Source organism: Scylla paramamosain, chromosome 17 (assembly GCF_035594125.1).
Source record: "Scylla paramamosain isolate STU-SP2022 chromosome 17, ASM3559412v1, whole genome shotgun sequence".
Lineage (NCBI taxonomy): Eukaryota > Metazoa > Arthropoda > Malacostraca > Decapoda > Portunidae > Scylla > Scylla paramamosain.
The window spans coordinates 5,928,612-5,942,500 of NC_087167.1; the positions used below are offsets into that span (position 1 = coordinate 5,928,612).

Below are 13,889 nucleotides of genomic sequence, written 5' to 3' on the forward strand. Positions count from 1 at the left end.
GATGTCCACTATGGCTCTTTCCTTCATGGTCGCTGTGGCTCTTGGTTTGGTGCTCACCGGGAGGCCTTTCTTCATGGTCACTATGGCTCTTGACATGATGCTCACCATGGCTTTTGGTGTGGTGTCCACTGTGGCTCTTGGCGTGGTGTCCATTGTGGCTCTTGATGTGGTATCTACTGTGACTTCTTCCTTCTTCGTCACTGTGACTCTTGGCATGGTGTCCACTGTGACTTTTTCCTTCATGGTCACTGTGGCTCTTGGTGTAATGTCCACTGTGGCTTTTGGTGTGGTGTCCACTGTGGCTTCTTCCTTCTTGGTCACTGTGGCTCTTGATGTGGTGTCCACTGTGGCTCTTGGTGTGGTGTCCACTGTGGCTTCTTCCTTCTTGGTCACTGTGGCTCTTGGTGTGGTGTCCACTGTGATTCCTTCCTTCATGGTCACTGTGGCTTTTGGAGTGGTGTCTACTCTGGATCCTGACATGATATCCAGTGTGTCTCCTTCTTTCGTGGTCACTGTGGCTTCTGTAGTGGTGTCCATTGCGGCTCCTGGAACAATGTCCACTGTGGCTTCTTCCTTCACGGTCACTTTCTCTCTTGGTGTAGTACTTATGTCTGTGGTTTTCGCTGTGGCTTTTTCCTTCAAGATCACTGTGGCTCTTGGTTTGGCGTTCACTATGGCTCCTGGTGTGGTGTTCACTGTGGCTCCTGGCATGGTGTCCACTATGGCTACTTCCTTCATGATCACTGTGGCTCCTGGTGTGGCCACCACTTGGCCTCCTGGCATGGTGTGTGATGTGACCCCTTCCTTCATGGTCACTATGACTCTTTGTCCATTGTGCAGTGTGGCTTATAGGCTGCTGTCTACGATGGGTCTTTTTTTCTTGATCACTGTGGCTCTTTGTGTGGTGTCCATTTCTGCTTGTGTGGTGTCCACTATGACTACTTTTTTCATGTTCACTCTGGCGTGTAATATGATGGCCTTTGTGGCTCCTAGCACTGTGTCCATTTTTCCTTGTAGCTTGGTGTGCACTGTGGCTCCTTTCTTCTTGGTCACTGTGGCACTTAGTGTGGTGTCCACTGTCGATCTTTTCTTTTTGATCACTGTGCGTTTTTCCTTCCTGGTCACTGTGTCTCCTGGCATGGTGTCCACTATGGCTCCTTCCTTCCTGGTCACTGTGTCTTCTGGCATGGTGTCCACTATGGGTTCTTCCTTCCTGGTCACTGTGTGTCCTGATGTGGTGTCTGCTGTGGTTCCTTCCTTCCTGGTCAACGTGTGTCCTGGTGTGGTGTCCACTGTTGTTCCTTCCTTCCTGGTCACTGTGTGTCCTGGTGTGGTGTCCACTGTGGTTCCTTCCTTCCTGGTCACTGTATGTCCTGTGGTGGTGTTCATTGTGGCTCCTTCCTTCATGGTCGCTGTGTGTCCTGGCATGGTGTCCACTGTGGCTCCTTCCTTCATGGTCACTGTGTCTCCTGGTGTGGTGTCCACTGTGGCTCCTTCCTCCCTGGTCGCTGTGTGTCCTCGGGTGGTGTCCACTGTTGCTCCTTCCTTCATGGTCACTGTGTCTCCTGGCGTGTTGTCCACTGTGACTCCTTCCTTCCTGGTCGCTGTGTGTTCTGGCGTGGTGTCCAGTGTGGCTCCTTCCTTCCTGGTCGCTGTGTGTTCTGGCGTGGTGTCCAGTGTGGCTCCTTCCTTCCTGGTCACTGTGTGTCCTGGCGTGGTGTCCAGTGTGGCTCCTTCCTTCATGGTCACTGTGTCTCCTGGTGTGATATCCACTATGGCTCCTCCCTTCATGGTCGCTGTGTCTCTTGCCATGGTGTCCACTGTGCCTCCTTCCTTCATGGTCACTGTGTCTCCTAGCATGGTGTACACTGTGGCTCTTTTCCTCATGGTCACTGTAACTCTTGATTTGGTGTTCACTATGTCTCTTTCTTTCATGATCACTGTAGGTCCTGGAATGACTATGGGTCCTGGCATGATGTTCGCTGTGGCTCCTGGTATGATGTCTGCTGTGGCTCCTGGTGTTGTGGCCACTGTGCCTCCTGACATGGTGTCCACTGTGGCTTCTGATGTGGTTTCCACTGAAGTTCCTAGTGTTGTGTCCACTGTGTCTCCTGGCATGATGTCTACTGTGGCTTGTTCCTTCATGGTCACTGTGGCTCCTGATGTGGTGTCCTCTGTGATTCCTGATGTGTCCACTTCGGCTTCTTGAGTGATGTCTGTAGCTCCTTTCATCTCCTTCGCTGTGGCTCCTGGCATGGTTTCCACTGTCACTTCTAGAAGGGAGATCACTTTGGCTTCTTGGGTGTTGTCGGCTGTGTCTTCTGGGCTGGTGTCGAGTCTGATTTTTGGAGTGGTGCCTGCTCTGGTTTGTGGAATGGTGTCTACTTTGGCTTCTGGAATGTTGTCTGCTGTGGCTTGAGGGTTGGCTGCTGTGGTTTCTTGACGGCTGTCTGCTTTGACTGCTTGTGTGATGTGTAGTTGGTGTCCTTGGGTGCTGTCTGATTTGGTATATTTCCTGGAGTCCGATATGATGATCACTGTGACTGGTGTGGCTCCTGGACTTCATGTCACTTGGGCTGCCAGTGTGGTAATCGCTGTGGCTTCTCAACTTCACGTCAGTAGGGCTCTTGGTACTGTCACTGTGGATTCTTCGGTGGTGGCCATTGTGATTCCTGTGGTGGTGGTGGTGATGATGGTGATGGTGGCAGTGATGAGGGCAGCGATAATGGCAGTGATGGTGGTGAGGTTGTCTGTGATGTCTGTGGTTGACGGAGTGGTTGGGGTTATTACCGTGGCTGTGCCCTCGAGGATGGTCATCTTGGGTCTTGAGGTGATCACTGCGACTGTGGTAGTCACTCTGGCTGCGGCTCATCTCGGTGCTGCGAGAGCGTCGATGTCGGTAGAGTGGATGTGGACTTTGGCTGCGGCGCTGCAGAAAAGTGTGGTGTGTGCTGAGGCTGCGTCGCTGTCTATAGCTCCTGCGTGGGGCACGGCGGCGCGTTTTGCGGGTCCGCGTCGTAACTGCAGGGGCTGAACCAGTGCCGTCGCTCTGGTTTCAGACGACTGCTGGCTCTTGGCTGTGGGCTGCGACTCTTCTTTGCATCCCTTCGCCGGCGGGGACTCCTAGGAGGCGGTCGGCGATCACGGCGTGGGCTGGGGCTGAACCAATGGCGTTTCCCGTGCGGGCTACCACTGCGAGGGCGTGGGCTGAGCCATGGTGGTCGGCGACGGTGTGGTGGACTGTGGCTAATCTTCCGCCGTGAACTGCGGCTGCGCTTCTTCCTACTGGGTCGCGGGCTGCGACTGTCGCTGAACCAGTGGCGGCGACGACGAGGGGAACTGGTGCTCTCTTTCCTCTTGCGAGACTTGCGACGACTTCTGCTGCGACGGTGGCGGGCGTCCGGGGGACTGCGACTCATCCAAGGGGGGCGGCGAGGGCTGTGGCTCATCCATGGAGGCCGCCTGGGACTGTAGCTCTTTCCTCGTCGGCCTTTCTTCTTGCGGCCCCTTGGGCTGTGGCTGAACCAGTGGTGATGGACCCCATCTGCCCCTGGGTGACTTCTGCTGCGGCGGCGGCCCAGGGGCTTGGGACTGTGGCTGTGGCTGGGCCATTGTCGACGGCGGCTTCGACGCTTGGGACTAGGGCTTTGTGGCCGCCGTCCCTGGGAGTTGCTGTGGGTTTCTGGATAGCTTGCTGTCGGGGGGCTTCGGTGTGTCGGTGTTGTGGCGCGGTGAAGGCTGTGGCTGCGCCTTGCTGGGTGTGAGGTGGACACAGCCTGGGTTCGGGACCGTCTCCGTGAAGACCGGTCCACACTGTTGCTTCTGCTACGTTGTTGACGCATGGAGCTTCGTGGCAGTGATGAAGGTGCTGTGGATCCGGCGTGGCAGTTATGATGTAGCCGGTTGTGGCAGTGTTGGGATGAGGTGTAGCTGGTTGTGGCAGTGATGGGCTGAGGTTCGCTCTGGCAGTGGCTTGTAGCGTATGTGAGGTGTGGTCCAGTTGTGATGGTGACGTAGTGGCTGACTTGTGACGGCTGGAACCACGGAAGAGGGCTGTGGGGCTGTGATGCGTGTGGCAGTGGAGGGGCCTGTGGGGTGATGACCGTGTGGCCCGCTTTGGTGAAGGCTGTAATGAAGGCTGTGGGGCAAGCTGTAGTGAAGACTGTTGGATCGGCTGTGGTGAAAGCTGTGGTGCCGGCTTTGCTGGGGATTGATGAAGGCTGGAGGGCTGGCAGTGATAGAGACTGTTGGGGGCTGCGATGGAGACTTGAAAACCGTGAGGTTGGCACTAGTTTGAAGGCTGTGGTGGCTGTGATGGAGGCTGTAGGTGTTGTGGGCGCTGGCTGAGGTTGGTTCAGCTGTGAAGACTGCTGAGGACTGTTTGGAGACCTGGCCGGGGGTGGGGAGTTCAGGGGCAGCCAGCTGTGGTGGAAAATTTAGCGCACTGTGGAGCAGGTCGGGGAGTGTGGGGCCGGCTGTGGCTGTGGCTGGTGTGGCGGTGGTGCGGGCGGTGACTGGGGCAGGCAGGGCGGCGGGCGGCGATGTGGTGTGGATCGATCGCGGGTGTACGAGGCTGCCTCGAGCTGCTGGCGGGGCGTGCGCCGTGAGGCCGCCGTGCTGTTCCGTGCTGTGCCAGGCCTCAGTCCAGCTCTCTCGCCCGCTACAGCGCCACAGTGGTTGTTTCAGTGCCACAACCAGCAGCGTCAGGGTGACACAAAGCAGACTCTTGAGGACGGCCGCACACCTCTGCCGCAGCCGGTAGGACTTGGGTCGTACAGCAGCCTGGTGTCTTCACCTTACTGAGCCACCTCTTACTGTTGCCCTCACTCACCTTGGCCTGTCCTCGCTGTCTCCCCTTAACTCTCCTCACCCCGGCAGCCTCACTCCCTCACCGCCCGCCCCTCACTCCAACCTGTCTCTCTACTCCCTCGCCAGTCTTTCCTTCCTCAACGCCTTCTTTGTGGGTGTCATCCTTTCACCTTCCACCACTCCATCCGGGCTGTCTTACCCTCACCCTTCACTTTCCCTTCACACCCTGCCTTCTCCTCCCCCCTCTTCCCTTGTTCTCCCCTCACCCCTGACTTTTCCCCTCATCTCTTAATTCTTGACCTTTCTCTTGCATGTCTCGTTATTATTACATCCCATAACTCTCTCTCTCTCTCTCTCTCTCTCTCTCTCTCTCTCTCTCTCTCTCTCTCTCTCTCTCTCTCTCTCTCTCTCTCTCTCTCTCTCTCTCTCTCTCTCTCTCTCTCTCTCTCTCTCTCTCTCTCTCTCTCTCTCTCTCTCTCTCACACACACACACACACACACACACACACACACACACACACACACACAAGAACACTTCTCCTATAATTGGCAGAAGCTTTAGTCTTACGTAATTGTATCTGTTGTGACGCAACCATGAGACGTGTGTGTGTGTGTGTGTGTGTGTGTGTGTGTGTGTGTGTTTGAGAAAGAGAGAGAGATAAGTGGAGATGAATTTACACATTTTTCCATAAGTTCTCCTCCTTCTCCTCCTCCTCCTCCTCCTCCTCCTCCTCCTCCTCCTCCTCCTCCTCCTCCTCCTCCTCCTCCTCCTCCTCCTCCTCCTCCTCCTCCTCCTCCTCCTTTCCTGTCACTCATATCTCCTTTCCTCCTCGTATTACCATCCTTCCTCCTCCTCCTCTTCTTCCTTGTCCTTGTCTTCGTCCTCCTTTCCTTCCTTCTATCGTTTCCCTCCCGCTCTCCTCCTCCTCCCGCTCTCCTCCTCCTCCTCCTCCTCCTCCTCCTCCTCCTCCTCCTCCTCCTCCTCCTCCTCCTCCTCCATCAGATAAGAGGTAGTAGACGCGTGGTGGTATGTGAGGTCATTAAGTCAATCTTGCCATGCTCTTCTTCCCCTTTCTCTTCCCCTCTTCCTGTGTCTTTCTTCCTCTCTTTTCCCCTTTCCTGTGCCTTCCTTCCTGTCCATTATCCTCCCCTCATGCTCCCCTCTGTCCTTTACATTCCCCATCCGCCTTCCATGGTAACGTTTTTCCCCTCACTCTATTCTCTCTCACCTCTCCCACGTTCGTTTCCCCTTCCTCCTCCTCCTCCTCCTCCTGGCACCGCACTTCCCTCTCCTCTGCTTCCCTCCCCCTTTCCCCTTCCACATCCTCTTCCCTCCCTTCCCTCTTCCACATTCCCCACCCCTCCCTTCCCCTCTTCCCATCTTCCCCTTCAAGTCTGGTTTAGTAAGGTTATGAGTGTTTCCCCTCTTTCTTCTTTCTTCTTGTTTTCCTTTTTCCCTTCACTGCATGGTCACTTTCCCTTCCTTGCCCTTTCTCTTCTTCGGTCTTACTTTTTTTTCCTTTGTTTGCCTCTTCCTGCCTTTCCTTCTTTTCCCTCTAGTTCCTTCTCTTTTATGATCGCGGTGAAGGATCTCTTTCAAATTAACTGGTTCTGGCCAAGCTGTCTCCAGGAAGGGACGGAGGGAAGGAAGGAGCGAGAGAGTGTGAGAGAGGGAAAGTGAGTGAGGGAGGGAAGGGTTGTGGTGAAGGAGGTGGGAGGTTGGGGGAGAGGGATGGTGGAGGGATGGTGTATGAGGAAAAGTGGGAGGTAGGAAATTAATATTCAGGGAGGGAGGGAGAGGGAGGGTGTGAGAGAGAGAGAGAGAGAGAGAGAGAGAGAGAGAGAGAGAGAGAGAGAGAGAGAGAGAGAGAGAGAGAGAGAGAGAGAGAGAGAAGGGGGCGTGTTGTTAAAATCTAATAATGTTCATTAACTTCGGTTTTTTTCGGCATTAGGTGGGATTTTTCACCCTTTTTTTTATCCGTTGTTGCTCTGAATATGTGATGGTGTTTATAACTCTCTCTCTCTCTCTCTCTCTCTCTCTCTCTCTCTCTCTCTCTCTCTCTCTCTCTCTCTCTCTCTCTCTCTCTCTCTCTCTCTCTCTCTCTCTCTATCTTTTACCATTACCACCACCACCACCACCACCATCATATTTTTTACCTGACTTGTAGCTTCTTTTGCCCTCCATTTTATACGACATACCTCCTCCTCCTCCTCCTCCTCCTCCTCCTCCTCCTCCTCCTCCTCCTCCTCCTCCTCCTCCTCCTCCACTCTCACTCATATTTTTCTTCTCACCTTTACTCTTCTTCAACGTCCATCACATGTCAACCCCTTTCTTTTACAGTACCACCTTTTTCCCCTCCTCCTCCTCTTCCTCCTCCTCCTCCTCCTCCTCCTCCTCCTCCTCCTCCTCCTCCTCCTCCTCCTCCTCCTCCTCCTCCTCGACACGTCGCCCACACGTCCCCGTCGGTCACAATGTTATTATTCATTGAGAAAAACTTTGTCCAGCTTCAGCATTGCAAGATTAATGTCTGGCCTCAAATACGCGTCTGTCCCCCGCGTAAACAACTCGTCCGAACCCGCCTCCCTACCCTTGACTTGGGCTTCGTCTGCTGCTTGGGCTTGGATTAGGTTAGGTTGGGTTCGGGGTGTGTTGGGTTGAGTTGGGTTTGCGTTGCCTTGGGTTGGATAAGGTTAGGTTGGGTTAGGTTAGGTTTGGTTGGGCTTAGGTTAAGTTGGGGTGTGTTGGAGTAAGTTAGGTTGGGTTAGGTTCGGGGTCTGGTTTAGTTTATTTACGTTTGCTTTAGTTTTGTTTAGTTTGGGTTGGGTTAGGTTTGGGTTGGACTGGTCTAGGTTACGATGGGTTAAGTCTTGCTGTTTTTTCTTCTCTCCTTTTTTTCTCCTCTTTCTTTTTAGTTGTCTCGTGTTGCATTGTGTTCGTTCGCTCGTTCATCTTCATCACCTTGTTCTTCTTCTTCTTCTTCTTCTTCTTCTTCTTCTTCTTCTTCTTCTTCTTCTTCCTCTTCCTCTTCTTCTTCTTCTCTTCCTTTGTCCTTCTTATTCTTGTGCTTCCTTCTCTTCCTCATCCTCCTTATCCGTTCCGTCTCCTCTTTTAATTCCTTCTTACTCCTCTTCCTCCTCTTTCTTCTTTCATTTAGTTGTGTTGTGTTGTTTTGCCTTTGTTTTTCTCCTCCTCCTCCTCCTCCTCCTCCTCCTCCTCCTCCTCCTCCTCCTCCTCCTCCTCCTCAACCTCCTCCTCCTCCTCCTCCTCTTTCTTTTCTTCCACCGACGGTTTGTATCCATGTTGTAAACTCATAAAACGCACCGATATTAAATCCGTGGTGAATTCCATGTATATATGTGTGTGTGTGTGTGTGTGTGTGTGTGTGTGTGTGTGTGTGTGTGTGTGTGTGTGTGTGTGTGTGTGTGTGTGTGTGTGTGTGCGTGCGCGCCGAAAGCGGGCTGGTGGAGATGCTGTACAACGGTGGTGACGGTAGTTAGGTACGGGGGGGGAGAGGTTCTTGTCATGAAGTCAGCTAAGAGAGAGAGAGAGAGAGAGAGAGAGAGAGAGAGAGAGTGTACGTACGTGTTTGTTAGTTTGTTACCGCCGCTAGACTTACATACATTCATCTCTTTTAATCACTCTTGTCATCCTCTTAACCTCCCTCCCTCTCCACCTATGCACTAATTGACTGACTGACACGCGCCCGCCCGCTGCTGCACCGCCTCCTCCTCCTCCGCAGCCACTATCACCACCAGCCACATCTGGGCGCCGCTCTTAACCTTTCGGCGTTGTATTAAAGTCGCCCCCACGAACTGGCAGGTTGGCGAGGGGGCGGCGACGCTGGCGGCGGCGGTGGCGGCGGCGGTGGTGGTGGTGGTGGTGATGTTGTTCAGGTGGCGTGCGGCGTGTCGCTAGGGTATTGTTGACGCTTCTGATAGGGAGAACATTGAGGAGCCACTGAGTTTGAGGGCGAAGGAAGGTGTCTAGTGGTTTTGTCTCAAGCTTTTCCACTACCTGTGCTCCTCTTTCATCTTCTTATCTTCCCTTCACTGCCCTTTCCATCGTCTTGCCTCCCTTCCATCTCCATCTTCTTTCTCCCCTTCCTGCCATTTCCATCATCCTCCATCTCTGCCATTTTCAACGTCTTCCTTCTCTCCTATTTCCATAGTTTTCCCTGCAATTTCCATCGTTTTCCTCCCTTCCTTCCTTCCTTCCATCCTTCCTTTCTTCCTGTGTGAGTTTGGAGATGGAATGATGAAGGAAGGGTTAAAGTTACCTGGGGGCGAAGAAATGAAGGAAGAGCTAATTTGAGGATTTATGTTTACAAATCACGTGAGAATAAGTAACGCTGCTGCCTGATGAAACATTCGCTCTCGCTCCTGTCCGTGTTCAGGGTGAAGGGGGGTGGGGGGGAATGTGTGCTTGGAATATATGCAGGAAAGTGTGAAGCTTGAAACGTGTTGATGATTTGCTGTATATGTTTGGTAACTATTTGGCAAACATTTCACTTTTAAGGAGAACAAGAAGTCTCTTTCTCTCTCTCTCTCTCTCTCTCTCTCTCTCTCTCTCTCTCTCTCTCTCTCTCTCTCTCTCTCTCTCTCTCTCTCTCTCTCGTGTGTGTTCGTGCGTCTGTGCTGAAGAGGAAGTGAAAACTTAAAAATCTCCGCAAGACAGTTTCCTTTTCTTTCTCTCCCGTTTTTTATTTCTCTTTTTTCGGCAAGCCATTATGGAAAACGAAAGAGAGGATGGCCATTTGTGTTGAAAACCGTTCCTGAAACACGGCTATTTAAAGGCGATGCATCCCTTGCCTTCCCTTCACTGTTTTCCTGCTGACCAGTGTGTGTGAAAGTGATGATAGCAATAATAACCGGGAGATGTGGTGGTGGTGATAGTAGTAGTAGTAGTAGTAGTAGTAGTAGTGATGAAGTGAGAAAAAACCTTGACGAAAAGCACCTGAAAATTACGCGGTCGCAAAAACAAAGTGAAAGAGAAATAAAGCGAAAATTGATGTTATCTTTACCAAGCAGGTGTTGATTACGCGGAACTGATAACTAATTTGGCCAGGTGCTTCCTCCCCTCAGGCAGGCGAGGTGAGGCAAGGTGCGCATTTCAGCCAGTCACGTGTGTGTGTGTGTGTGTGTGTGTGTGTGTGTGTGTGTGTGTGTGTGTGTGTGTGTGTGTGTGTGTGTGTGTGTGTGTGTGTATTGGCGGAAGGAGGAAGCAGGCAGAAGCAGGAGGGAGAGAGAGAGAAAAGGAAGGAACCCCGTAATTTGTTGAAGGAAAATGGATGATGAGGGAAGGGAAGAAGGGAAAGGAGTAGATTGGTGATCGTGATTAACTTTGCAAACCGTCCTGTGGGAAGGAAGCCAGTCTATGTATATAGAAGGGTGCTCTCTCTCTCTCTCTCTCTCTCTCTCTCTCTCTCTCTCTCTCTCTCTCTCTCTCTCTCTCTCTCTCTCTCTCTCTCTCTCTCTCTCTCTCTCTCTCTCTCTCTCTCTCCAAAACAAAATGATCATTTCCCGCACCACCTGTACACACCTGAGCTTCGGGGACTCGCCGGCAAGGGTAGGGGACCGACAGGTGATTAATATTCCTGAAGGGCACAGGTGAGGTGACAGGGAGGCGGAAGGGAGCAGGTGATCAGGGGGTGGTGAGGGATGGTATTAGCTGCCGTGGTGGTGGTGGTGGTGGTGCTTGTGGTTGGGAGGAGTAGGAGAAAAGGGGGAGGCATGGAGGGAGGTGTGTTACTAAGGTTTCTTCTTTTTTCTGTCTTCTTTCATTTCTTTCACTCAGTCCACTCTTCCTCCTCTTCCTCTCCTCCGTGTGTGTGTGTGTGTGTGTGTGTGTGTGTGTGTGGTGGTTGGGTGGATAGGTGCCGTCCGTTCGCCCGCCCGCACGCCCACTCTTCCGCCCACACCGCCGCCCGTGGTAGGTACATCTGCCGGAACTCGACTCGCCAGGCACGATCGATTAGTTCTAGAGACGAGGGGCCGAGGAGAGGGGCTGTCCACTGCAGGCAGACACCCGTCAGGAGGCCGAGTGTGTGCACCTTGCCTGGCCACACACACACACACACACAAACACACGGGGAAGACAAGTATGCATTCATGACCTTGCAAGACGGTTCGTGTTGTCCACCAGTTACTCAAAGCGTAATGCAGTTTCTGGTGCGAGAGGTGACTGGTCATGGGCTGAGCGGGACTCGAGATCGTATTCCTACCTAAAAGTTTCATCGTCGTGTCGTCTACATTCAGCAAGCGCCAGAGGAAGTTATTGGAGGCTTTCAGGGGTGTTTTCATGATTGTAGTCGTAGTTTAACATCGATTCCGCTTCGCCTGTTGGGGAAATACTCATAATAACACGAGTAATCATGTCTGTGGCCTTTGAAAAAATGTCCCGATGAGAGAATGAAGCGCTTAAGAATACGAGTCTCACTTATTTTTTGTATTTATTTTTATTTATCTATTTTTAACGTGTCTGAGAAAGCAGCCTAAGAAATAAAGAAATTAAAAGTATCCTGCTCAAAATGTCACTCACTAAAAGAAACAGAAGAAGAACCAAGAAAGATACCCAACTCAATTTGTCTTGGTGTTGGTTAGAGCTGCGTTAATGTGAAGGGTGGCAAGACTGCTTAAGACACACAGGAACTACTACACCTCATCATAATCTCACTGGGCTAAATTTTCACACCTATCTGCTGGAGCCGTATTCTGAAGCGCTTTATCCTCCCAGCAGGACTGCATACAAAGATCACAGATTATTAAAATTTTTATGAGTGTTTTTACTATTAACGATGCATAATCCATGTTAAACTATGACTAATTAAGAAAACGGCCCTGAAAACACGAGTACTTCCACTACAGACAGTTAAAAGTTATCGAGGCAAGTTGGCCAAACATTTCGGGGTTAAAATCTTAGTTTGAACCTGATTGTCGCGCTGTGTGTGTGTTGGTGTATCAGGATGTATGTGTTCTCTATACTGTCACGTCAAATATTCCCGTTCTCTGTGACTGTATGTCAAAAAATTTTATAACTTTCCAAGGTTCCATTCAGTCATCCTTGTACCATATCCCTTTTTATTGAGTTTTGTCGTTATCTGACTGACATTCACAGTAGCGCATGAAGGGAAGAGATAGAAAAATGTATATATCAATAGTACGTGGTTTTAGCATCCGTGTTCGTGGGGCATTTCATTCGCTTTGAAGGCTTCGGATATGACATGAGATTAGGGGGATTGTGAAGATTCCAAAGCGAGGGAACACACACACACACACACACACACACACACACACACACACACACACACACACACACACACACACATACACACACACACTAATGGTTTTATGTCACTTCTGATATTCAACTTTCATACCTAAACCGTTCTCCTCCTTATTTATTTATCCATTTATTTATTTTGTTTTGAAGTGTAAATGAGGTTGATGAAGGAAAGAAAACACACACACACACACACACACACACACACACACACACACACACACACACACACACACACACACACACACACACACACACACACACACACACACAGCGCTTCAATGCCGCTCACCCATAAAAGTCATGTTGAAATGTTCGAAACTGGTTGCATAATTTAGTTCCGGAGGTGTATTGATGTTTCTCTCCTGGAAAAAGCTCAACTTGTAGGAAGAAGAAAAAAACAACATTCAGAGAAATCCAGACTTTACCAGTGAAAGGGATGAAAGAGTGAAGATACTAGCTAACTCTTGCATTAGTAAGCTGGGCAGAATAAGGATGAGAGAGAGTGTGTTGTGACGTGGAAGAAGAGGTATGAATGAAAGAAGAAAAGAAGAAACAGAAAAAAAGATGAAACATGAATCTAGACGAAACATGACAGAAAAAAAATAGAGATGAAGAAAGAATATAAAGAACATAAACATGAGAATAATAGGAAATGAGAGAAGATAACAAAGAAACCTAAACACGACAAGTAGAAGGTTTGTGGGGAAGCGTCCTATAACTTCAGCTCTACGCTAATATTCTTTTTTGTAAGAGGGGCACCAGCCAAGGACAACAACAACAACAACAACAACACCAACAACTACAGCAATAACAACAACAACAAAAAGACCCACTGAGATGCCACTCTCTAAAGGAAAGGGTTAAAAAGACCATCCCAAATCAGTGGAAATCTTGAAACCTCCCTTTATTAGGTCCGTACTCTGAAACAATTCGCCGCACTCCACTACATTGAAAAGACTGTGGTTGAAGTTACATGGCTTGGATTTTTATGGCAGTTTTTACGGATGTAGTGACAGACTAACAAGATTTCTACATTATTAACAGGGGAAACACTCTTCAAGAACCCGACTTATAATCTCTGTGGCGTTTGAAAATAGTCATGGTGAGAGAGCAAAGCGTTACAGAATACGAGTACATCCCTTAGTCTTCTTTACCGGTGGCCTTGGGGGTGAAGTGCGTCACGGTGTGCTATAAAAAAAACACTGCCGCTGGATGCGTGACGTTCGGATGCTGGTGTGAAAGCAAAAATAAAGCAGCGGGCGTTGATTATGATTGTTGACGTAAACCCTTGTTATCGTGTGGACAAGCTGGGATCAGAGACTGCCATGCCGCTAATGATATGGTTGTCATCTGTGCGAGTAACTACAGAGCGGCTGTGACCTGGATACCTGACAATGGTGGTGGTGTTGGTGGTGGTGCCGGACCTCTCAGAGTAGAGCGTGTTTAATAATCATGATGGGAATAGTGATGAGTGTGACGGCGTGTACTTATGTAAACTCGTGCCATTGGACTGGATGTTTGTTCATGTATTTAAGGTAGATTAACCCACACACCCACAGGCACACACCCACAGGCACACACACACACACACACACACACACACACACACACACACACACACACACACACACACACACACACACACACACACACAGAGGGGAAAAAATAAATTTGCACATACAACAGGAAAGATTAGAAAAAAAAAGACTTGCTGCTGCTACTTCTGTTACAACACTCCAAGGAAATCACGTGTTCGCTTTCCTTCCTTGCAGTGTCTGTGGAGGAAGGGAAACAAGAA

At 50.5% G+C, this 13,889-nt stretch overlaps 3 protein-coding genes across 3 annotated transcripts in view; 1 reads left to right on the forward strand and 2 right to left on the reverse strand.

Moving 5' to 3' along the window:
- Positions 1 to 846: 846 nt before the first annotated feature.
- LOC135108598 (mucin-2-like) lies at positions 847 to 2,817 on the reverse strand. Its single transcript, XM_064019756.1, has 2 exons — positions 2,615 to 2,817; positions 847 to 2,515 (listed from the first exon to the last, which is right to left on the reverse strand). The coding sequence occupies exons 1-2, from the start codon at positions 2,815 to 2,817 to the stop codon at positions 847 to 849; spliced, it is 1,872 nt and encodes a 623-aa protein (XP_063875826.1).
- A 152-nt stretch (positions 2,818 to 2,969) lies between these two features.
- LOC135108599 (serine/arginine repetitive matrix protein 2-like) lies at positions 2,970 to 3,842 on the reverse strand. Its single transcript, XM_064019757.1, has one exon. The coding sequence runs from the start codon at positions 3,840 to 3,842 to the stop codon at positions 2,970 to 2,972; it is 873 nt and encodes a 290-aa protein (XP_063875827.1).
- Positions 3,843 to 4,612: 770 nt separating this feature from the next.
- The window catches only part of LOC135108381 (endophilin-A-like), a 124,406-nt gene continuing 115,129 nt past the window's right edge, over positions 4,613 to 13,889 (forward strand). Inside the window, exon 1 of the mRNA XM_064019322.1 lies at positions 4,613 to 4,758. The gene's annotated coding sequence lies outside the window, so the exon portion shown is untranslated. The remainder of the gene's footprint in view (positions 4,759 to 13,889) is intronic.